This window comes from Glandiceps talaboti, chromosome 5 (genome assembly GCF_964340395.1).
Source record: "Glandiceps talaboti chromosome 5, keGlaTala1.1, whole genome shotgun sequence".
In the NCBI taxonomy this organism is placed as follows: domain Eukaryota; kingdom Metazoa; phylum Hemichordata; class Enteropneusta; family Spengelidae; genus Glandiceps; species Glandiceps talaboti.
Genome location: NC_135553.1, coordinates 2,301,247 through 2,325,000, shown reverse-complemented (window position 1 = coordinate 2,325,000; position 23,754 = coordinate 2,301,247). Strand labels below are relative to the sequence as shown.

At 35.4% G+C, this 23,754-nt stretch overlaps 3 protein-coding genes across 10 annotated transcripts in view; 1 reads left to right on the top strand and 2 right to left on the bottom strand.

Moving 5' to 3' along the window:
* Positions 1-4,590: 4,590 nt before the first annotated feature.
* Positions 4,591-8,205, bottom strand: LOC144435309 (uncharacterized). Its single transcript, XM_078123903.1, has 6 exons — positions 7,976-8,205; positions 7,419-7,596; positions 6,989-7,132; positions 6,520-6,849; positions 6,130-6,394; positions 4,591-5,947 (listed from the first exon to the last, which is right to left on the bottom strand). The coding sequence occupies exons 1-6, from the start codon at positions 8,108-8,110 to the stop codon at positions 5,599-5,601; spliced, it is 1,401 nt and encodes a 466-aa protein (XP_077980029.1). The 5' UTR covers positions 8,111-8,205; the 3' UTR covers positions 4,591-5,598.
* Positions 8,206-10,606: 2,401 nt separating this feature from the next.
* LOC144435308 (uncharacterized) lies at positions 10,607-13,642 on the top strand. The gene is made up of 6 exons (XM_078123902.1): positions 10,607-10,839; positions 11,126-11,303; positions 11,555-11,698; positions 11,838-12,167; positions 12,304-12,580; positions 12,847-13,642. Exons 1-6 carry the CDS (start codon positions 10,705-10,707, stop codon positions 13,193-13,195), a joined length of 1,413 nt encoding a protein of 470 aa, XP_077980028.1. The 5' UTR covers positions 10,607-10,704; the 3' UTR covers positions 13,196-13,642.
* Positions 13,643-16,592: 2,950 nt separating this feature from the next.
* LOC144435760 (RNA binding protein fox-1 homolog 3-like) overlaps positions 16,593-23,754 on the bottom strand; it is a 102,430-nt gene continuing 95,268 nt past the window's right edge. For 5 of the 8 annotated variants that reach the window (XM_078124374.1, XM_078124382.1, XM_078124381.1 and 2 more), the window contains 4 exons: positions 21,605-21,659; positions 20,889-21,085; positions 19,116-19,241; positions 16,593-18,607 (listed from right to left, as the gene is read on the bottom strand). In XM_078124374.1, coding sequence (XP_077980500.1) covers positions 18,563-18,607; positions 19,116-19,241; positions 20,889-21,085; positions 21,605-21,659 — 423 coding nt within the window. In that variant the 3' untranslated portion in view covers positions 16,593-18,562. The remainder of the gene's footprint in view (positions 18,608-19,115; positions 19,242-20,888; positions 21,086-21,604; positions 21,660-23,754) is intronic. The other 3 variants (XM_078124376.1, XM_078124377.1, XM_078124375.1) reach the window with 3 other exon arrangements.

Below are 23,754 nucleotides of genomic sequence, written 5' to 3'. Positions count from 1 at the left end.
ACTTGAAGGACTACCGCTACTGTACTATTTCAGCTATCCTAACTATAGCCTACCTGTAGACTTGAAGGACTATCGCTACTACACTATTTCAGCTATCCTATTAACTGTACTATGTAGCCTACCTGTAGACTTGAAGGACTATCGCTACTACACTATTCCACTATCATAACTGTAGCCTACCTGTAGACTTGAAGGTTTATAATACATTGAACCCGTACGCGTCGAACATGTATCAATTTATTATACGGGAAAAACACAAGAAGAACAGTATAGAAAATTGCAAGGACAAATTTATCTGATGCACAACCTTTGTACATATTTCCCAAAGCACTCTAGATGAGATGTTTGTATCATTATAACTGTCATGTATATACAACAATACAAAGAATACCTATTCATTTTGTTGCACCAAATATGATACGTGTTTGTTTTGGGAAACTACCTTTATTATCATCCGTTAAAGAGACCTCTTTATACGTAAACATACATTTTTAAAAAATCAAATTATCCTAAATTCATGAATTTAATTCTAATTTTTCTAAAAATGCCATAAACAAAATTGTTATCACAATTTAGAAGAATGGTTAGATTTGAAAACTAATTGTGTAAATAATAACCCGATCATTATACAAAGAGAAAATACAGCAAAAATTACACTATAATTATTTCACACGGATCTTTGCTGTTATTCAGTGGATGAGAAAATTCTATATAAACAACGTTTCACTCGTGGACCAGTATTTCAATATTCATCGATACTCTTAGATCTTTTGCCGTAAGGATAATCAAGCTCTGTCAAAGACTTCCTCTGTGAGGTGAGTATATCTGTTTGTTGAAATGTAGTGATGCCATGACATGTGAGAAGATTGTATTTCTACTCCTTTTTTGCTGTATAACTGTAAACCTAGAATATTTCTGGATCTTACGAGAGAGAGAGAGAGAGAGAGAGAGAGAGAGAGAGAGAGAGAGAGAGAGAGAGAGAGAGAGAGAGAGAGAGAGAAAGAGAGAGAGAGAGAGAGAGAGAGAAAGAGAGAGAGAGAGAAAGAGAGAGAGAGAGAGAGATATTACAAGGTGTTTATTTTGTATTGCGTCGGTTTATCCTATCTGAGATATAAAGTGTCAAGTGTTCATTGACAAGTTTGCTCTATGTCACCTCCTACATGTGTGCACGCTTCAAAAGACATCAGTTAGGATGAAAGTAACGCAATCTGATTACATGGCAAAATCTGATGTTGCGAATACAGATCGATTTCTTTATTTACATCTGTCAATTTCCTCTACTGTTGTTTTTGTTTTGTTTTGTTTGTTCCGGGAGTGATCACCGAATCGAGCCATATTCCCCTCTTCAGATTTTAGGTTAATCAGATTGCAAATAAAGTAGATAGCCCTAGTTTTTTTCAACATTGACCGTTAGTTTGTTTGTTCCCTCGACACCAGTCATAAACCTTCTGAAAATCTACATTTATGTGGACAAGATTAATCTCGTTTCCTTCGATAAATATGAATAAGTTGGAGTCATCTGAGAAGGAGTTGGTAGAATTTGCTGTGTCGTTGATATACACTAAGAATAGAATCATGGCCAAGAATCTATCATTGTGGGACACCACACTGAATGTGTTTATAAGGGGATGATATATTGTCAATGGTAACGGATTGCTGTCGGTTTGGGAGGTAGTTTGCAAACCAATGTTGTGGAACGCCTCTTGTGCTGTGCTGTAATTTATGAATTAAGATGTGGTGGTGGTTGTGGTGGTGGTGGTAAAATGTTTTTTTTTAAAGATCAATGAAAATGCCGAAAGTGATGGAATCCATTGTCTATTTTGTTCACTAATATCAGAAACCAGGTCTGCAAGGACTAATTTTGTGTTATATTTTTTTATATGTGGACAAAGTCCGAGGTTTCTTTCAATATGTTGTTGTCTACCTTTGATGAAAGCAAACTTATTATCTGACGAGCATTTGATGCGTGCAAGTGCTGACATAAGTTTTCTGTCTGGTTATACATTTATGTACATTTCTGGTTGTGACAATGATTTAAAGTTCGCATAGTGGTAGAGAGTTAAATCTTTCTAGCCATTTATATACAATTCCTGGCATGACACTTCAACTACCCTAGAAATAAACAACGATTGGGATTACCAACCTCTTGTACCATCCAAGCACAATTAAATTATATATAAGATTGCAATAAAAATGGAGTTGTGACGCCCAGGTCTCTTTGCCATTTTATAAACTTATAAGGGAGCCTGGAACAGCCCCTGTCAATAAGCTTTAGCAAATATTTGACACAACGTTGAACACATTGTACATGGAGGGGCAGGCTACCTCAGCATAACTTGTCCTAATTCCAATAAATATTTTCTACAGAACTTTTCCTGCGCCTTTCTATATTTATGTAGTATTCGTTCCCCCATACTTCGGCTGTTTAACGACTTTAATATGTACAAACACCTCTTCTTGAAATTTAGTAACTTTTCTTCATAATTTAATTTCAGTGTGTTCAATCATCTGCACTAATCCTTATCTCAGAGCACTATAGAGATCTCTGTAGTGGTGGTCTGAGTCCTTACATATATATATATATATATATATATATATATATATATATATATATATATATATATATATATATATATATATATATATATATATATATATATATATATATATATATATATATATATCACTCGGTGAATATCAATCTGCTAAGACAGTGCTCTATACCGCAGTGGCAGAGCGTAATAGTTTTGGGATATATATATATATATATATATATATATATATATATATATATATATATATATATATATATATATATATATAACTCGGTGAGTATCAATCTGCTAAGACAGTGCTCTATACCGCAGTGCCAGAGCGTAATAGTAAACTATATATATATATATATATATATATATATATATATATATATATATATATATATATATATATATATATATATATATATATATATATATATATATATATATATATATATATATATATATATATATATATATATATATATATATATATATATATATATTTACCCTGATTGCAAGTGTGATTATTATGACAAGGGATGATCGAGGGTTTTACACTTGACACCAAAAACTGACACTTTGTATCTTGTATCTTGTCTATCCCTAGATAACATCAACATCAACCAAGACAAACAAGAATGCTCTCCGCCAAGTTACTCACTTTCGCTGTAATTTTATCTGTGGTTGTAAGCGTCTTCACCTTCAACAGCGAGGAAGCTACCGGTGCCAACACTGCAAAGAAATGGAAACGTAGTTATGGAAAGTGTAATAACTATGAAGGGTATCAGTGGGAGAGATGTATGTGTGACAATTATGGCATATTCTGTGATTCTACCGGTGGTTATTAGATGGAGCGGACAATACCCACACTAATTGACTCCGTGCAATGTGTTATAATACACATGGAATTCTGATGTTAGGAATTACTTGCTACATGTCTTGTATTTATGAGAACTAATTCTAGCATTTATTGTTTGTTGAATGATAATATACATTAGTAATCCCAATTAAATTCTGAAATTTAAACACGGTCGCCAATTGTATCGGCAACCGACAAACCCATTTAGAACTAAAGAATGTCTTAGAAATAGATTTAGGAAAAAGACTGTCAATAATAAAAATGCACTGATGAAATGAAATGCACAGTTGTTGTCGATGTCTTTATTTAAACTCAAGTATTCAGAAATGAAATAATGTTGGAAGAAATATTATGTGGACGAAGAAAATTTGTACACATATGTAAACTGGTATTGTATGGGGGGGGCACTCAAATAGATGAATAGTCGTAAAAGTATCAGTATGGTAACTCAGGATAACACTGATGATAAGTACGGAAATCGTTTCATTATCATTATCTCAATGGAAAGACCATGGGTAATTATTTTACTACGTACCCATAAATAGGAAAGAATGGTTTTGTCAACCTGCACTTATATGACATGCTTTCGTTACTATGGGAACTAAACAGGAGACATCCAAACAGCACCTCTTGTGTTCAGAGAGAGAGAGAGACAGAGAGACAGACAGAGAGACAGACAGACAGACAGACAGACAGACAGACAGACAGACAGACAGAGACAGAGACAGAAACACGTCCTCAAGCCCTACATTATGTGCGCAGCAGCCAGCAGTGTATTCAATGAAACGTGCCAGGAATTATTCCAATAATATTACTGATTGCTTCTATCTATCTATCTATCTATCTATCTATCTATCTATCTATCTATCTATCTATCTATCTATCTATCTATCTATCTATCTATCTATCTATCTATCTATCTATCTATCTATCTATCTATCTATCTATCTATCTATCTATCTATCTATCTATCTATCTATCTATCTATCTATCTATCTATCTATCTATCGATCGATCGATCGATCGATCGATCCACCGACCGACCTACCTACCTACCTACCTACATACCTACCTACCTACCTACCTACCTACCTAAACACCCACCCACCCATTACAAAGGAAGTCAGTTTTTTATCAGTAAAAAAAATAATGTGCCTGCTAGACACACATCTAACTATTATACAGCTTCATTGACTCGCTGTCTTGTAAATATCATTAACATTAAAAGACGTAAGTTGAAATACAATATTTTTGTCTAAGATGGTGGTAGCTGATGCTAAGGAAATATTGATAAGATTCTTGTCTCTGGTTCGACAAAAACCTCGCCTGGCTCAACAATAAGCTTACCAACATTATTGCTATACATTTTATTGCCTTGCTCGGTAAATGTCCTTTTACTGTTACACTGTTTGTCAAGAGATGTAGAGTCCCAGAAGAAATACCAGTTCTGGTACATGCGATAATGCCCCCCTCTTCATACACGCATGTTATGGAAGGTATGACAGTGATATTTATTTGAATGTATGACACATAACATCGAATGAAAGTATATATCTCGTCAGTATGGACAATAAATTAAAACACACATAATTTTACAGATGTATTTGTAAACGTAAATAGTATGCCATTTAATACTGAAAAAGCAATAATATATACAAATATATGCAATAGTGTCTAAGTTGAAAACTTTGAATATTAACAAATAGTTCACAATTGTCTAAATAACATTATAAGGAATAAATTTGGAAATTCAGCACTTTATAAGACGTGTATATTAATAAATCTGGTAATAGATTCAGAACCAGATTCACATGAGTGCATGTGTCAGATTCAGCCTCAGATTCAGTCTTAGATTCAGCCTCAGATTCAGTCTTAGATTCAGCCTCAGATTCAGCCTAATATCGTTTCAAATACAGAAAATGACGACACAACTCAAGCACGAAATTGACATAATATCAAACAAACAACAAATAAAGCGCTTTATAAGAGTGACAACTCAATAATGGAATTCACACGATATTGCACATTGTCGTCACCGTCATAAGATTACAGACAAAAACTATCTTTGTCCAATTTCTCAGCAATAGTGTGACAATATATGTCGCATATCGACTCGGACCACTGGGCACGATGAACGTTCAGTGATTTATAAAATCAATTTGTTTAGTTCAGTATATATGCCAATGTCATAAAATGACCTTATGACCTTCTCAATTTGTTGACAGCGATGGATTTCTTCACCAATCTTCGAACTTGTTTGGATGAAACTTCTGTACTTTCATCAACTGCGATTTCACCATCCATACTGACTGTTTTTGGTGATGTTGAAGAGATGGTAGATTTGACGACAATAGTTTTCCTGACAGATCTGTAAACCTTTGTCTTTGTGGAAGTACTTATACTTGGTGATACTGATGGTAGTGTTGGTGATTTTCTCCCAGAAGCCTTTGCACAGCATGAACGTGATGATGATGAGGGACAGCAAACTGTACAGATTCCGGTCACTGGACACTTGGACCGTGCTCTTGTTTGGGCAACGTCATCATCACTGTAGACGAAAATTGTAAAATATTAGAAAGAAAATTTGCATCTCTCTCACGCACACACACACACACATACACACACACACACACACACACACACACACACATACATACACACATACACACATACACACACACACACACTCAGACCTAATTATTACATACTATAGATGGCAAATGTATTTACCTGTCAGTGGAAGAGTGTACACGTCTTCTTGTTGTCACTGTCATTTTCTTTGATGGTGAAGTGATGGTTTTTGTGTCGTCTAGTTTCCTCTTTCGACAACTTGTCTTTGGTGGAGTTGTCATTGGAGTCGCTGTTACACTTGCTTCAGGTTTTGCCAATTCACTGCAAACATCTGCCATACTTTTTAACTCTGCAATTCTTTTTGATCTCTCTGATACTTCGGGTAAATCGGTGACAGCACCAGTCATGGTTTTGGCAGTTCGTTCTGTGACGCGAAAATAAATACATTAATTTTATTAGCTAAAATATTTTAACATCAGGAATAATTGATTGACTCTCCCAAAATTTCTTGATAAAATGTCACACCATATTTATTAAAATCATACTTACTTCTCTTTTTAAGAGCTGTTTCAACTCTGGTTGCCATGGCATCTTCATCAACTCGTCCTCCTGTTGCACGATATTCCTGCATCACTTCATTGTTAACTTCATCCATCAATTGTTGCAGTGACATCTCTTCTCTAGCGCCCCCTATGATGACCTTTGACAATAGTTTAGCATCTTTTAATGACACGTATTGACCTCCAGTCAGGTGAGCAATGGCCATAAAGAAATCTTTGAAGCCTTCAGCATAGGATCCACACACTACACTGTATAAAGTGATGTTTTTCTCTGCCATTTCACGTACGATTTTCATTGGATCATGACCAGATGGACAACCTGAAATATTTGGAGACGAATAATTAGTATTAACAGGGCAAAAACAGGAACTTTTCAATCGAAGCAGTTTTGAGAATTATTCATATTCCAAAATATAAATCATAATATTAACAAATATTTTGAGTTATTCCGACCTTACCTTTTGGAAAGCCATCTCCACTTTTATCCAGACCATGGGGAGGAGCATCGGCAATCAAGACGCAAACTTTCGTCGCCTGGGGGCGCCATTTCAATTTCAGAGCTTTGTGGAGGCCATCAGCCACAGCTTCTGGACCGTCACCACCTAAAATTATATCAAAAACATATCAATAAGTCATCTTGAAATAGTTATTCATAATTTGAATGAATACATTTTAAAAATCAACTAAACCTCGTAAAAGAAACTTTCGGATGTTGTGTAACAGTTTTAACTAATACATTCCAAAATATTAAATTACTGTTACAGTATTTCCTTGTCGAAAGTTTTCAGATTATGACCCCTATTCCAATCACATTCGTGATTATTTAAAAGACAATAAACAAAGATTTCTGTCCCCAGAGTTAACAAGTGCAAGGACAACACTACGTACCTCCACTTGCAGACATTTGATCCATTCTCTTCTGCATAGTATTCAAGGATGGAGTGAAGTCCAGTACACGTGTTACAAATGTGCTGTCTTGTGGAGGATGGTCTCTGTATTCAACCAATCCTAGATGGATATCAGACATCTCCTTGGCAACGATTTCCTCAACAATACTTTGGATATTCTGTAGTAAGAAAGAACAATAAAGTTGTTAATTGAGTGATAGATTTAAAATACTGAGATGTATGTATTGCTCCAGTGATACATTGATATTATCTCAATTTATAACGCTAACGACTGTACTGATGTATTCTCTCGTTTTTATACGTTGCCCCTTTCTATCATTGTCATATAAATGCAACTACACATATGTCTTGAATTAAATAGTCTAGTTCCCGACGGTGACGGTGACCTTGACTTCATACTTTCACTTTTCATGAAGTCAACGTCACCATCGGGAACTAGACTATGAATTAATAGACTAGAGTATTTGATTTCAAAATTAGAATTGTGTTTAAAAGCTATGATTGCATGCCAAAATGTTTGTCTAACTTTGTTCACACCTTTTTAGCCTCTGCAATCCAGCTACCCATACTACCGGTGCAGTCCATAACGAACGCTAAATCTAGAATACGTGCGTCATGGTGTTTCAGCAATGGCTGTGGAACAAAGTCGGGAACGTCGATAGAGCCAGCCATTTCTAGCTAGAAATGTGTAAAATTTGAGTTTGTAAAGAAGTAATTGCTTTGGTTTGGTTTGAATATCAACACTGCTGTGTGTTTCAGTCGTTGGTCAGTGAATGTTCTGATTTGACACATTCAGTTCTACCGACCTTTTATACTCTATCGTTCTATTGTATTCAAGCCGTGTTGCTCTGACATGTTTGCTATCTGTACTATTTATAGCTGTAACCAATGACATCACCATTACTCGATCGTGTTCTGACTTGTTTTATCTATAGAGGGCGCTATACATGTCGGGCACTTGGTGAACGGGTCGTGTGAGACAGTCACTCACTTGTGAGCTCGTCCCTCATTTATGGAGCTAATATTCTATTAAAGGATACAACAATACTAGTATTTTTCAAGACCGTTTATTCAAAGGTTTGGGCGATACATACTTTTAATTTCGTCATGAAACAGTAGATAAAGATGTCAGAAGGGGTATAATATATATATATATATATATATATATATATATATATATATATATATATATATATATATATATATTATGTATGATATGCTCTCCAAGGTGATTGAGCACTCTACTTGGCGAAAGAAGAATGAAACTCCATGTATATGTATATATATATATATATATATATATATATATATATATATATATATATATATATATATATATATATATATATATATATATAATTCGGTGAGTATCAATCTGCTAAGACAGTGCTCTATACCGCAGTGGCAGAGCGTAATAGTTTTGGTAGTACTGGAACTCTTTCTTGGTTGTAACTCGGAGTTTCACGCATTGTGCGATCATCAGGCAACTGTTGCCTGATGATCGCACAATGCGTGAAACTCCGAGTTACAACCAAGGAAGAGTTCCAGTACTACCAAAACTATATATATATATATATATATATATATATATATATATATATATATATATATATATATATATATATATATATATATATATACACACACACACACACACACACACACACACACACACACACACACACACACACACACACACACACACCATACACAAGTTATGGTACGGAGCCGTACCATAGCTTCTGTATTTTGTGTAAATACAGCTCTACTTCTCAGTATTGAGCACTTTCCTTCAGTTTATGACTTACCTCTTACACTGAATTAATATATATATATATATATATATATATATATATATATATATATATATATATATATATATATATATATATATATATTTATATATACATATATACTAGTATATATATATGTGTGTGTGTATATATATATTGTGTGTGTATGTGTGTGTGTGTGTGTGTGTGTGTGTGTGTGTGTGTGTGTGTGTGTGTGTGTGTGTGTGTGTGTGTGTGTGTGCCGTAATTGTACCACTTGTTAAAATCGGGTGATCTGACCAGCAAAGACAATCATAGACACATTGCCATCTCTACTGCAGCTTCAACAATTCTGGAATCTATAATACTCGACCACTGTAAGGCAAATCTCACGATCTAAGATTTCAATTTGGTTTCCAAGAGAGTCATTCCACTGATCTCTGTATTTATTTATTAAAGGAAATTATTATTTATTATCATAATTACAGACTAGTAACTTAGTGTGTTATTACCATCCAATTATTATTCAAACTAATTATCTGTAGTGTCATTCAAACACCACACATTTTGGATTTTATGGAATAATCAGTCAGTAAGAATAACCTAGCTAAATCGAAGGAATGAGAAAGGTATAACACCTCAGTCCGGGAGCCAGGAGAACACACCCTTGAAAGAAAAAGTGTATTTAAAATTCATTTGCAGTATTTCAAGCCAACAGATCAAATATTTTTCCAACATAATCTCTATCCATTGTTGAATGACGATGTAAGTTTATACGAGTATAAATTGTGTATAGCATAGCATCTAAGGGTCTATGTAGCTCCTAGACGTGGCTATCCGGTTTGAAACTGTCGTTCATCGACCAGTATGCTAGTGTCGGATATATATGTAAGTCTCTATCTCGTCTTGGGTCTATATATAAAGCCACCATTTCAATAACAGGGGGCTTCCGAAAAAATGAACAAACAAACAAATACCAATGACAGTATCATATTAAATCACATTTCAATATTAACTTGTCTCTGCAACAAAAATTTACAACACATTTGCACTGTTTCACAGTGCGGAATACATCCCCCCCCACACACACACACACACACGCTGCGTCTCAACATTCATATTTCGATTTGCACAATGTGGCCATGTAATCTTACATGTATACTTCCATGATGTGGCACAAACTGCGACGACACGTCAGTCAACATTAGCCTGCCATGTATAGCGCCCTCTATAGATAAAACAAGTCTGGACACGATCAAGTAATGGTGATGTCATTGGTTACAGCTATAAATAGTACAGATAGCAAACATGTCAGAGCAATACGGCTTGAATACAATAGAACGATAGAGTATAAAAGGTCGGTAGAACTGAATGTGTCAAATCAGAACATTCACTGACCAACGACTGAAACACACAGCAGAAGTGTTGATATTCAAACCAAACCAAAGCAATTACTTCTTTACAAACTCAAATTTTACACATATCAAGCTAAAAATGGCTGGCTCTATCGACGTTCCCGACTTTGTTCCACAACCATTGCTGAAACACCATGACGCACGTATTCTAGATTTAGCGTTCGTTATGGACTGCACCGGTAGTATGGGTAGCTGGATTGAAGAGGCTAAAAAGGTGTGAACAAAGTTAGACAAACCGTTACATTTAAAGATTTTCAGCTAATAATCTTGAAATCAAATTTAGTCTATTTTATTTAATAAACCAAGACGAATATATTTGCGTTGGTATATGATACTGTAGCTGTAACTCCTTTGGAAGGGCAACGCATAAAAAACGAAAGAATATCAAATACAACCGTTGGCGTAATCCATCAGAATTATCAATGTATCATTCAGTGGGTAATATCTCAGTATTTTGTCACTCAATTAACAACTTTATTTATTGTTCTTTCTTACTACAGAATATTCAAAGTATTGTGGAAGAAATCGTTGCCAAGGAGATGTCTGATATTCATCTAGGATTGGTTGAATACAGAGACCATCCTCCACAAGACAGCACCTTTGTAACACGTGTACTGGACTTCACTCCATCCTTGGATACTATGCAGAAGAGAATGGATAAAATGTCTGCAAGTGGAGGTACGTAGTTTTATGCTGTAGCTATTTATTTTTAAATATCAATCACAAAATTTCTTACTTTGTGACTTAAACAATGTAAATTATGAATAGGTATAATAAGAATCAAAAGAAAAATGGACAGTTATTAAACTGACACTTGAAACTGATATACAAACGAAATATTTCAGAACATTTTCAAAGATACCAGTTGAAGTTATTCTACAACAACCAAATGTTTCACTGACAATGTTTCATCAAAATTCAAATTTTAGGTGGTGACGGTCCAGAAGCTGTAGCTGATGGTCTCTACAAATCGCTGAAGTTGAAATGGCGCCCCCAAGCGACGAAAGTGTGCGTCTTGATTGCCGATGCTCCTCCCCATGGTCTGGATAAAAGTGGAGATGGGTTTCCAAAAGGTAAGGTCGAAATAACTCAAAATATTAGTTAATATCATGATATGTATTTTGGAATATGAATAATTCTCAAAACTGCTTCGATTGAAAAGTTCCTGTTTTTCCACTGCTAATACTAATTACTCGTCTCCGAATATTTCAGGTTGTCCATCTGGTCATGATCCAATGAAAATCGTACGTGAAATGGCAGAGAAAAACATCACTTTATACAGTGTAGTGTGTGGATCCTATGCTGAAGGCTTCAAAGATTTCTTTATGGCCATTGCTCACCTGACTGGAGGTCAATACGTGTCATTAAAAGATGCTAAACTATTGTCAAAGGTCATCATAGGGGGCGCTAGAGAAGAGATGTCACTGCAACAATTGATGGATGAAGTTAACAATGAAGTGATGCAGGAATATCGTGCAAAAGGAGGACGAGTTGATGAAGATGCCATGGCAACCAGAGTTGAAACAGCTCTTAAAAAGAGAAGTGAGTACGATTTCAATATATTTGTAAACCAAGTTCACAAGAACTGTAAATAAATCAATTATTGTCTTGAACTGAATTATCTTATCCCTTTAAGATATCATTATATTTAATTTATCTCCTTATACTTGTATTACAGAACGAACTGCTAAAACAATGACTGGTGCTGTCACCGATTTACCCGAAGTATCAGAGAGATCAAAACGAATTGCAGAGTTAGAAAGTATGGCAGATGTCTGCAGTGAATTGGCAAAGCCTGAAACTAGTGCAACAGCGACCCCAATTACCACTCCACCAAAGACAAGTTGTCGAAAGAGAAAACTGGATGATACAAAAACTATTACTTCACCATCAAAGAAAATGACAGTAACAATAGGGTCTGCAAAGAGGAGACACGCACATTCTTGTCCTGACAGGTATGTAGTCACCTGATAATCTAAATTAAATTTAAATATTGAATAATTCAGATCATGGTTCAAATACATGTTACCTTAGCTTGTCCAGCACAGTCAATGTCAGATCTGAAGTACGTGAATGCAAATAATAGTTTTCATCTGGGAGTCATCATTTATTTATAGTCTTGAACAAAGTATATCGTGATTAAAAATCAAAAACAAAGAAACTGTTAACTTTATATTGCACTATTCGAAAATAATATTTTTTCTTTGATTTTTGTCAGCAGTGATGATGACGTTGCCCAAACGAGAGCACGGTCCAAGTGTCCAGTGACCGGAATCTGTACAGTGTGCTGTCCCTCATCATCATCACGTTCATGCTGTGCAAAGGCTTCTGGGAGAAAATCACCAACACTACCACCAGTATCGCCAAGTATAAGTACTTCCACAAAGACAAAGGTTTACAGATCTGCCAGGAAAACTATTGTCGTCAAATCTACCATCGCTTCAACATCACCAAAAACTGTCAGTATGGATGGTGAAATCGCAGTTGATGAAAGTACAGAAATTTCATCCAAACAAGTTCGAAGATTGGTGAAGAAATCCATCGCTGTCAACAAGTTGAGAAGGTCATAAGGTCATTAGGAAACCGTGTGACACTGACTCCCAACAATGACGTGAAGTGAATGAAGTGATTTTGTAAATCACCGGACACTGAGGCTAGGTCAAACTTTTATGGCCAAAGTTGTGAACCCCATCACTGTTAGATGTTAACTACACCGTTTAGTTAACGTCTGCACCTATGGAATGATGAATTATAAAGGAAAATGTGCAATATTGTCTGAAGTTCACTATTGACTATTTAAGCTTTACATTTATAATTTTCTGTTTGTTGTTTTCATATTTTACTTTGACGATTGTGCCAATCTTCAACTTATAAGCTCTGTATAGAGTATTTGCTGTATTGTATGGTCTCGTATCTCTATATTTATTACATGTATTTTATTTTACTGTTTATAAGCTAATACATACGTCTGAGATTGGATGTTATTGATAATACATTAAAATAAAGATTTATCTCAAAGGTGACAATCGATCGATTACACTTTGTTGTTAATGTTGATTTTTCAACAATATTTGCCAACTTCACGTGTATGTGACCGCAATAAACTTTATTAGTTATTCATACAAAATACGGAGTAAATTCATAACATCGGGAGAAAATCCGACATGACACTAGTTACAAAGTCACGATGCAGAAGGGGAAGAAAGATCGGGATGAACTTATGTCAGCAATGATTTTACATCAAGATTCATTTTTGTATGTTTATTCCACGTTTCTATTTCACTATTCACACGTCACGTGGGTTTCGATGTTCTTGACAATAGTAAAGACATTCAATGTGTTTCTCCTCATTATGGAGTTTATTAGAGAGATAGAGAAAGAGAGAGAGATAGATAGATAGAGGCAGACACGAGAGAGAGGAGAGGAGAGAGATAAATAGATAGAGGTAGACACAAGAGAGAGAGAGAGAGAGAGAGAGGAGAGAGATAGATAGGTAAGTAGAGGGAGAGGCAGACACGACAGAGAGGAGAGGAGAGGAGAGGGGAGAAAGAGAGAGACAGACAGACAGACAGAATTATCGTAATTTGATTACGTACAGATTTACGTCATCCAATCATATCACAACCAACCCTTGCTTACTTGTATAATGGAAAGTCCTGTATGCTAACAATGTTTATGCTATTATCATTCATTGTCTTTGTTTTTATGTTCTGCTCCTGCGAGTCGGGGGGAGGGGGGGGGGTGTTGAACTGTTGCTGTAAATATACCAAGTCATGATGGTTTTACCATAGGGCATATAGGCTTAGTTAGTTATGTTTACGAAAACAAACAAAATAAATAGACAAACAATAAATAAATAAATACTGACAAGCATCAACAAGAGAGTAATTACAAATCATTATCAACTACAAGAATTACTATATGTTTTCCTATATGCGAAATGCTCACAATTGTACATACATACCCCACAAATTGTGGCTATTTGAGAACCAAGTCAGCTAACTTGTCGAAGATTTCCAAATACACTTGACATTCTTCTCCATGAAGTTTTTATTCGAACGTTTACCTTGCAGATACAAATTGTTCCGCTGCTTAGATCTTGTTCTGCATTGCAATTAGCAATAATTAAGAACAAACCCGATGTCGATTTACTTTAACTGCGCATGGGAACATCCAGCATGCAGAGCTCACGTAACATTCCCCGACATTAGACAGCGCCCCCACACGACAACATTGCATACTCTCGACCCTCTCGTCTAATTATTTTGCAACTTATTTTGGAAAAGTATGTACTGTATGAAGTACTCATGTAATGCAAATAAAAATGATAATAAGGAGTACAAAGGAGTAAAAGGTTGTACACTGTCAAACTTTTCTCACTCCCTTTTTTTTTTACTGAATTGCAAAGTAAATGGTGTTTCTGTAAACTTTGAGATAACTATTATAGACAAGTCATTTTTATCAGGCATTCATGCAGAGATCAGATACTACCATTACAATCCATGCCTAGACTTCATTGACATTCCAAACACACCAAAGAACCATGAGTTTCACAGACATGCAACCAAGATGCTTCATAACAGTATGGCTGTGAAATCAACATGCATACAGCCCCTTCAACCTACACCACCATGGCACAAAGCACAAATTACGAGTTAATAGAATCATTTCTGATACACATCGCATTTTTATTGCATTTGATGCAACAACAAATTACAACTACAAGTAAATGGGGAAAGTATGTATGCACACTGGGAGAAAAAAATGATGAATTCTGATAAATATGCATGCATTGCTTCACAACATTTTTTTAACCATTCAAAATAGAAAAGTGGTGAGATGTGGCGGTGTCTACAAAGAGACAAGACATACAGCAGATGTGTTATAAATAAAAAGAAACACTGCATTGCTTTTTAACATTAACAATAAACAAAAAGTCATAAATAACAGAAAATAAAAGATAAAACTTTGAAGTCTACAAGTGCAGCTTACAAGCAAGGAGTTATAAAACACATCTACAATATTGAACTTACACTTTCAAGAATTTTTCAATAATAAATAAAATTGAATCTCTTTTTTTTATGAGTTTGTCCAACACTCCAATTGTCAAAGAATATTCTTGGTCATTATGCAACCAAGAAGAGTTGATTATACGCAGCGAATGGCAGCCCATGTCTGGATCTACATCCTTTGTGATTGGTAGGTTGATTGTCACCATGGATACAAACATGCCACCCGTTATTTCACTAGTAAAAGCTGAAAATTCTAGCATATTGACTACACTGAAGCCTCTTATAAAATACCAATATGGCTATATCTAGTGACATCACAAATCCTGTGTTCATATTCTATGACATCACAAGTGACATCACTTTGTCTTTTGTTCACATTCTATGACATCATCAGAAACTGTGGTTAACATCACAATTGTGTTGTAGTTCAGATGTCACTCATTAATCCTATTGCATCACTTCTTTGTGCAAACCGCCTGTTACTAGACTTTGGACAATTTCATGATTATCCTCAGGGGCAGTAAATAGGTGAGGATTAACCATAATATCAAATGATAATGTTTGATTATCAGATAAAAGCCTAAAGTAACTGCTGCTTTGCTCTAGTTGTGATCACACCATGTATGACAGTGACATCCTTAGTTTTGGTTGATCAATCAAAAACTGGACAGGCTGTAAATTTGTTGATTCTAAAACACATGAATATCTGTCATTTAACAATGGCAACATCTGACATGAGTTGACACTACATAGGTGGCGCTGTTCACTGAATCTGTCACTATAACACAAACACCACAATATGTGACGTTGGTGGCGCTGTTCATTGAAATATCTCTCCCACCATCACTACTACTACTACATTTGTACTTCACTGGGGAAGTCAATGTTTGAGTTGCCTAAAGAGATGACATTGCACTCGAGGGAAAAAACAAAATGAGTATTCCTTTACAATAAGGCAATTTAAATGACTATTTAATTTTTTAAATTTTCATATAGATGAATGAATAATAATAAATATAATAATTCTGAAACGACTGAAATATAATAGATTTTAAAAAAAACACAACTATCTATTTTACTTGCTTATGAAGTCTGAGTGAAGCAAAATGCCGAACAAAATGGCCAAAAACATGGTTACCATGGTAATGCTGTCTTGAGTTTTTGTAATCTTATCCACTACAGCAGTATCTGTAAAATGGTCTAAGAATCGGTAACAAGATATAAATAAATAGCGGAAAAAATAATAAAATTTCTCTGTTAATATCTGAGTAGTCTTTCTGGTTTGTTTTGTTCGTAAAAGTTCTCTGTTGCACAAAAACCAACTATGGTACTTTGACGTACATTTACACATTGTCCTAAAACTTGATTAATTACATATAGAAAATGAAAATAATGCCTAAAATTTATCTCATCTCTCTCTCAATCTCTTTTTGTTTTTGTCTCTGTGTATTTGTTAAAAACCAATTTGAGAACTTCAAGAAATTCTAATTTGTTTATTTCTGTTGGGTGGAAAAAACCCCACACATAAATGTTCAATGTCATTTGTCATGTGTACTGTGCTGTTTTGTCCTTTACAGGTGTCAAGGACTGGTCCTGCTTGGTGACGTTTCACCATCAACATTGCCATGCAGTTGTTGTGCAATGAAGACAAGATGTTGTTTCACTTCATTGTTTTTGTCACAGGAAGTACAAACGATGAGGTTTTTGCAACAATTTAATGTACGCCATGACATTCTTTTAAAAACATCATTATTTTTTTTGTCATCTACTCAATTCCTAACCCTACAGGATTCCATGATGCTGCTCAGGTTCCATGAGGTCAAAGGTCAAAGGAGCAGATTTCTACAAATCTCACCTTAAGACATGATTGGAATCTGATCTTGTTTACCATTTCTTGCCAATTTTTTGTGAGCAACAAACTTGACCTTTAACCCCACAACTTTTCTCCCTTTGACCTTTGACCTCAAACTGTACTCAAAAAATGGAAGAGCAAGCACTGAGCTATGAACTGCGTGAGAGCACTGCACTCGGTCTAAAATAGGAATTGTACTGAGAGCACCTTTCAAGATAAATCAGTTCAGTCCAATCAGCAAAACTGGGAAACAAAGTCAGAAATTGTTTAACACAAAATGGGACGTTCCATTTCAGTCAAGGCTCTGTTTGTCACATGTTTGGTCCTCAGAAAATGTCAACAACCTAGCAACACAATTTAAAATCTCAAGAAATCATATCACTTTTTTTTTTTCTTTTCTTTTTTACTTATCATTCTGTAAAGAAGCGCTTGTTAATTATATTCTTGATTAAATATGTTTGATTGTTTGGATGCAAAGGTCAAAAGTCAAAGGTCAGCACACTGTGTCATTGCTATCTGAGTCCCATTTTGTGTTCATAACATTAAATGATGCCGATTGTCTTCTAAAAATTTTTTTTTTCCAAATTTTTTTTCTCAGAATTAAAATTGAGATTACACTAGAGTCCGAAGTTCACTGAAATAGTCAGTGGTATTAATACTACAATCACTGGATTCTATCATGTAATTCCTCCAAAGACTTGTCCTTCACATTTCGTCCTTTTTATACTTAATACTTTTTGCACACTATTTCCAAGAGGACAAAGGTATGTCTGGCAGTTGTTGGCTTCTAAACCTCCTATATCAAAGTCAATATCAAGGTGAACTTTTCTCAGGGCAGCTTGGCGTCTTCAGCCTTCCAATAAAAAAAAAGACGACAACTTTCTCTAAAATGTCCAGAATTCGTCTCACTGATTTTAACCATAACGTTTGATCACATGTTGCTTTCTACTCAAGCACCAAGATGAAAAGTTCATACAAGTAATAAACTTCCACAATGTTCATCAAATTTTTCAGAAGGGTGGGGAGGCTTTGTCCTGGACAACAACGTTACCCTGTCGGCATTCGCCACTCTCTCAATACGGTGAAAAACGACTGTAACCACCTCTGTACACACTGGCCTGTGAATGAAAACATCATGCAAAGGGGAACAAATTAGTCACATGTATGCCGCTGCTGATTGGATATAGAACGCTATCATTAAAAGAAAAATTAAGAAGTAAAATCGCATTTAGAAGATGATTTGAGAACTTGAGTACACCAATAACAAGGTATTTCGATGTTAGGATTCACCGCGGTTCTGTCTACATAGACCAACATCAACTTGGATATTAATCAAACTTGCCTGGAATGTTTGCAATCATGCATTCAATAACTATAACCTTGCTCCCAATGTTGCTGATTTATGATGTACCACGCACTTTACTTTGGTGCATATATATAATGGTGTTAAAACTCTTAAATTAACTTTTAATTAAATATGTGCATGCTTAATGTCAGTACGATAAGAATGACATGAGAAAACAAATATAGATGAAAAGAATGGCCCTTCAAGATTATTCACTGCTCTGTCAGCATATTTCTTTTATTTTGTTGTTGAAATAAAGAGATTAGAGTGAGGGCACCCACCCCATATGTGGCAGGTCCTATTGTATGGTGATAAGGATCAGCATATTCTCTAGCATACGGGACGTAAGCGGCAGGTTGCGCATAACGCCCGTAGCCTGCATATCCTGCCTGTAACAAAAGTTCAGTCTTTGTTTTATTGACAAAGACAGGTGGAAAAAAATACAAAAAAAAAAGAACAAGATGTTACTATCATGCAAACACAACAACACATCAATGTTACTGCCAGAATAAACCGTTCTTTTTTAAAGTTACTTTCATGAAGCCAAAATCAAAATGACTGGACAGATTTGCATAAATTTGATGTCTATTACACTGGAATATATGCTCAGGAGTCTGATGGGCTTCCAAATTTGTTTGCATATTGTTGTCAACCCCCCCCCCCCACCACCACCCACCCACCCTTTATTTCTGGATAACATGTTTTAGGACAGTGTAATAGACAGTCATATTTTTGTTCAATACATCTGTTATGGCTGTCTGGGGAAGGATGGACATGCAGATGGTGGTTTCATATTACAAAAGAGACAAATGAACCAGAATGGCATTATATATTTCATAAATTTCGTATCTTGATATGTTTATAGTTACTTATATTCATCAAGAGCAAAGCTATATTTGCGAGCCACACTGATGTTTCTGTTTATGTATCTGTTCTACTTTCAGAGTCTTTAGACAGTATCAGTTTTATTGACAAGAAAACCTTTACACTAAATGAATCACATTACCTATGTTTAGATACAAATTTTGTCAAATTGTTATAGCAATGAGAAATATGCAAATATTATGCCATTTGTTACCTTGTCTCTTTTATCCCATGATGGGGTATTTTTGGACTAACACACTGCATGCTTTGTTGACAATATATGGAGTCACCATGCATTACATGGAGTTAGTAACAAATTGTTAGTCGCCATGCAGGATTCATGTCTATCTTACTACACATACAACATGCCATGCACTGTTGTTTTGTTGTTGGATGTTTTCCTACACTTGACACAGTATCTGTAATCATGGGAGACTTATCAGAATCTCAACACTGAAGAGAATCACGGAAAAAACACACTGAAGATTTGTCAGAATCTTGGTAAAGGAAAGAATCATAGAAATATACTGGAAGACTAGTCAAAATGAATACGAAAGAATCGAGGGAAAACATACTGGAGATTTGTCAGATTTGTAGGAATTGGAATCACGGAATACATTCTCAACACTTGTCAGGATATAGACATGGAAATAAATCAAGGAAAAATACACTGGAGACTTTGTGCCAAATGTGGGAAATTAAAGGAAAGAAATGGCAATGCAGTCCTTCTGATGGAACATGCATTATAATAATTCATTCTGGAATCTTTGTAAATCTGTTCAAATTCTGTGTTTTGAAATTCAAACTTCATTTTTATAACAATCTAGAGTTGTTTTTTGATAATGATATAGACTTTAGATGGCTTATATTGAATAATGTTTCACAGTGTTTGAAAAGTAATTTGAGCACTATGAGAAACAGGAATAAATTTGTTCATATTCATCTTTAATATAGAGTTGCTTATGTCTATCATTCTCAACATGCTGATGCTGTCTCTGTATGCTGTCCTGGACAGAATCTGAATTTTGACCTTGGTATATGTTAATACATCATTTCCGTTAATTGATCGTTGGCATGCCAGTAGACCATTGCATCACATACATCCATCAGGGCATGCAGAAGACGTGCGATGGTTTCAAACTTCAACCATGTTGTCACTTCATGCCTGTAAGACTGATTGTCTAACCTACCTGGTACCTCTCTCCATAAGTTAGTGGATCGGGGTAAAATGCAGGGGCATACCCTGCGACTGCTGTGGGTGGGGGTGCGGCTAGACGGTAAGCTCCGTATGCTCCCCGTGCCCTGCCACGCCCCAGAGGATCAACTCCGCCACGGATGGCTCCTAGGATTGGATAAAGTGAAACCACACTACTGAGATCAGCCGCTGCTTGTGAATGGAAGAGAAAAGAGACAACATACAAACAAGCAGCGTTATGACATTGATATGGGTGAGCATATTGGGGGGTGAATGAAATGAAAATTAGTATCTGGGCCATAACACAGACTTGACATTGAAAAAATAAAACTGCTACGCTAGCCTGTTATTTGTGGTATATCCTTTTTTTGTGATGTGTATAAACAGCTACTAAAACCCCTCAACTTGTGCTTTTGTATTAGCGTAACAACTCCAAATTCATGCTGAGAGAGTTAAACATGAAAATATCGATTGGAACTTTCTCTCTCCATGTCAAAATGCTTTACATGCTACATATCATGCAGAACAACAACATCATGCAATTGTATTCGTCAAATATAATGAGAGTAAATACTCCTCAGTTTTAGTATTTCAAATCATGTAAATGTGTACAAGTGCTTGCTTGACATGAAAGATTTAGCAGGCTACTAAAGTTCCAACCTTATCACCCGAAAAAAACGAGACGTGAACAAAAACCATCATAATGCATACCATTTGGTGGCGGCTTGGCCTTCCGAGTCATGACACGTGCAGTTGCATTGTTTACCTGGCCAGCAAAACAACATTATGTCAGTACAACAACACATCAACAAACATGGATTTCAGAAATGATTGAAGCAGATCAATCAGTGAATGGAAATTATACAGGAAAAGTGATGGAATTGTACAGGAAGAGGGAAGATATGCAAGTATACAGGAAGAGGGGGTTCACAAACAGAAAGAGGGGAGAGATGGAGCTGTACAAGAAGAGGGGAAAGATTGGGTTGTACAGGAAGAGGGGAGAGATGGAGTTGTACAAGAAGAGGGGAGAGATTGGGTTGTACATGAAGAGGGGAGAGATGGAGTTGTACAGGAAGAGGGGAAAGACAAATTATACACGGAAAGGGAAGAGATGGACACAACAATAGGGGGTTGGTGAAAATGACATTACAACAACAGACACAGTGAACATAGTATAGTATGAAAGTTATAACCATTTGAAATGATAGATAAGTTATAAAAGACAAAAGACATTTTGCTATGCAACTACTGTTGTACATTCTAGTACAAAATTTGATTTTTCAGAATGATTGAACCACTAAATGTTATCATGGCTTTGTTGAATCCATACAATTTTGTTTGAGATGTGTATCTCTTTTATTATATGATATAGTCAGCATGTCATGTGGCTTCTATGATACAATACAAACGTTTTATCAAATATGATGAAACAGACAGCAGTCGCAGCTGTTGCATAGCAACAAAAGAAGACAGTATAAATTTTGGTATGATGAAATAATTTGGCATTTCTGTACACTGATAGTGCTGCATCAAAATGTCACTCTTCCTGAAAGTAAGAGTGACTTTATACACATAATAATCACTGTGATCTTTAAATTGGCAGAATCAATGCAGGATGACGTAGGAAGTTAAACCAAGCTATTTCCAGACTGTGAAAAGTCACTTTCAAATGAACACTAAAACTGGACAATTTTACAATTGAAATTAAAAAGTAAATAATCTGTGTGAGTAGAGTTTTCAGTTATAAATAATTTCTCCTTTTTGTATGCAAATTATTTTAGTCCCAAGTAATTTAGATTTTCTGTAATCTTCTATACAAGTGTCAATGTAATAAATATGTTAGTTCATCTAATCCATCAGAAAGGAATTCAAAAATAAATTCAAATCGATGATTGCTTGATTGGTCAATATCAACAGTGACATTACCCAGGAGACTTCAAAAGAGAGCAGACACATGATATGTTTTCATAGTTTTCTAGTCAAGGTATGTTATGTTGGTTAGGCAATTGTTGCCGTGGTAACTGGGAATGAAAATCCAATTCTTGTTATCATGGGAATGGAATAAATTTGTGTTTGTAGTTGTCATGGAAAGAAGCCCTGTCTGTGGCATTGACATTTAATCTTCTGATGGATGCAACAAAGACAGTAAATTGGCAAACAGGAAAATTGAAGAAAGAAATTAAGTTGCTGTCTTTTTGTTCAAGATTGTGTACTATCTTGTGTAAGGAAATGCCAAATGACATAGAATCAGAACATGTTGGTAACACATTGAGTAAGTATATAATCATCAACACTACAAAATACTACTTATATGAAGAAAATCACAAAATGTAACAATTATCATGAAATCTTAGAAAGTAAGAAATGTAGTTAAGACTAGGATAGACAGTCAGGTCAAAAGATAGTGTGGTACTTATGTTGTATATGCATTGATTTGTAGACATGCAAAGTTTTGGGTTTGGATTCGGTTTTTTTTTTTAATCACACAACAAACACCATGAACAGAGAAAAAAACGAAATCAGAAAAGAAAATCTGTATGGCAAGACAACATAGGTACACCACTGTGAGGCAAAGAGTTTTTAGAAAGCTTGTGCTTACCGTTGACATTGGCAAGGCATTGGTGGAGGGGACTATGGACACATACACACACAAAGTTACATACTTAGAGCTATAAAGGCAATATATATATGTGTGGGGGGTAGGGCATAACAATGGGTGAGGGTTGCTCTGACTGTGTCTTTGTTTACAATTATTCCATTCATTGCCCACAGATACGTGCACTACAATACCAAGGTGACTAAACACAGAATGATATTTTCTTCATTTTGACGTGGCATCAAAATTGAATTGAATTTTTTTT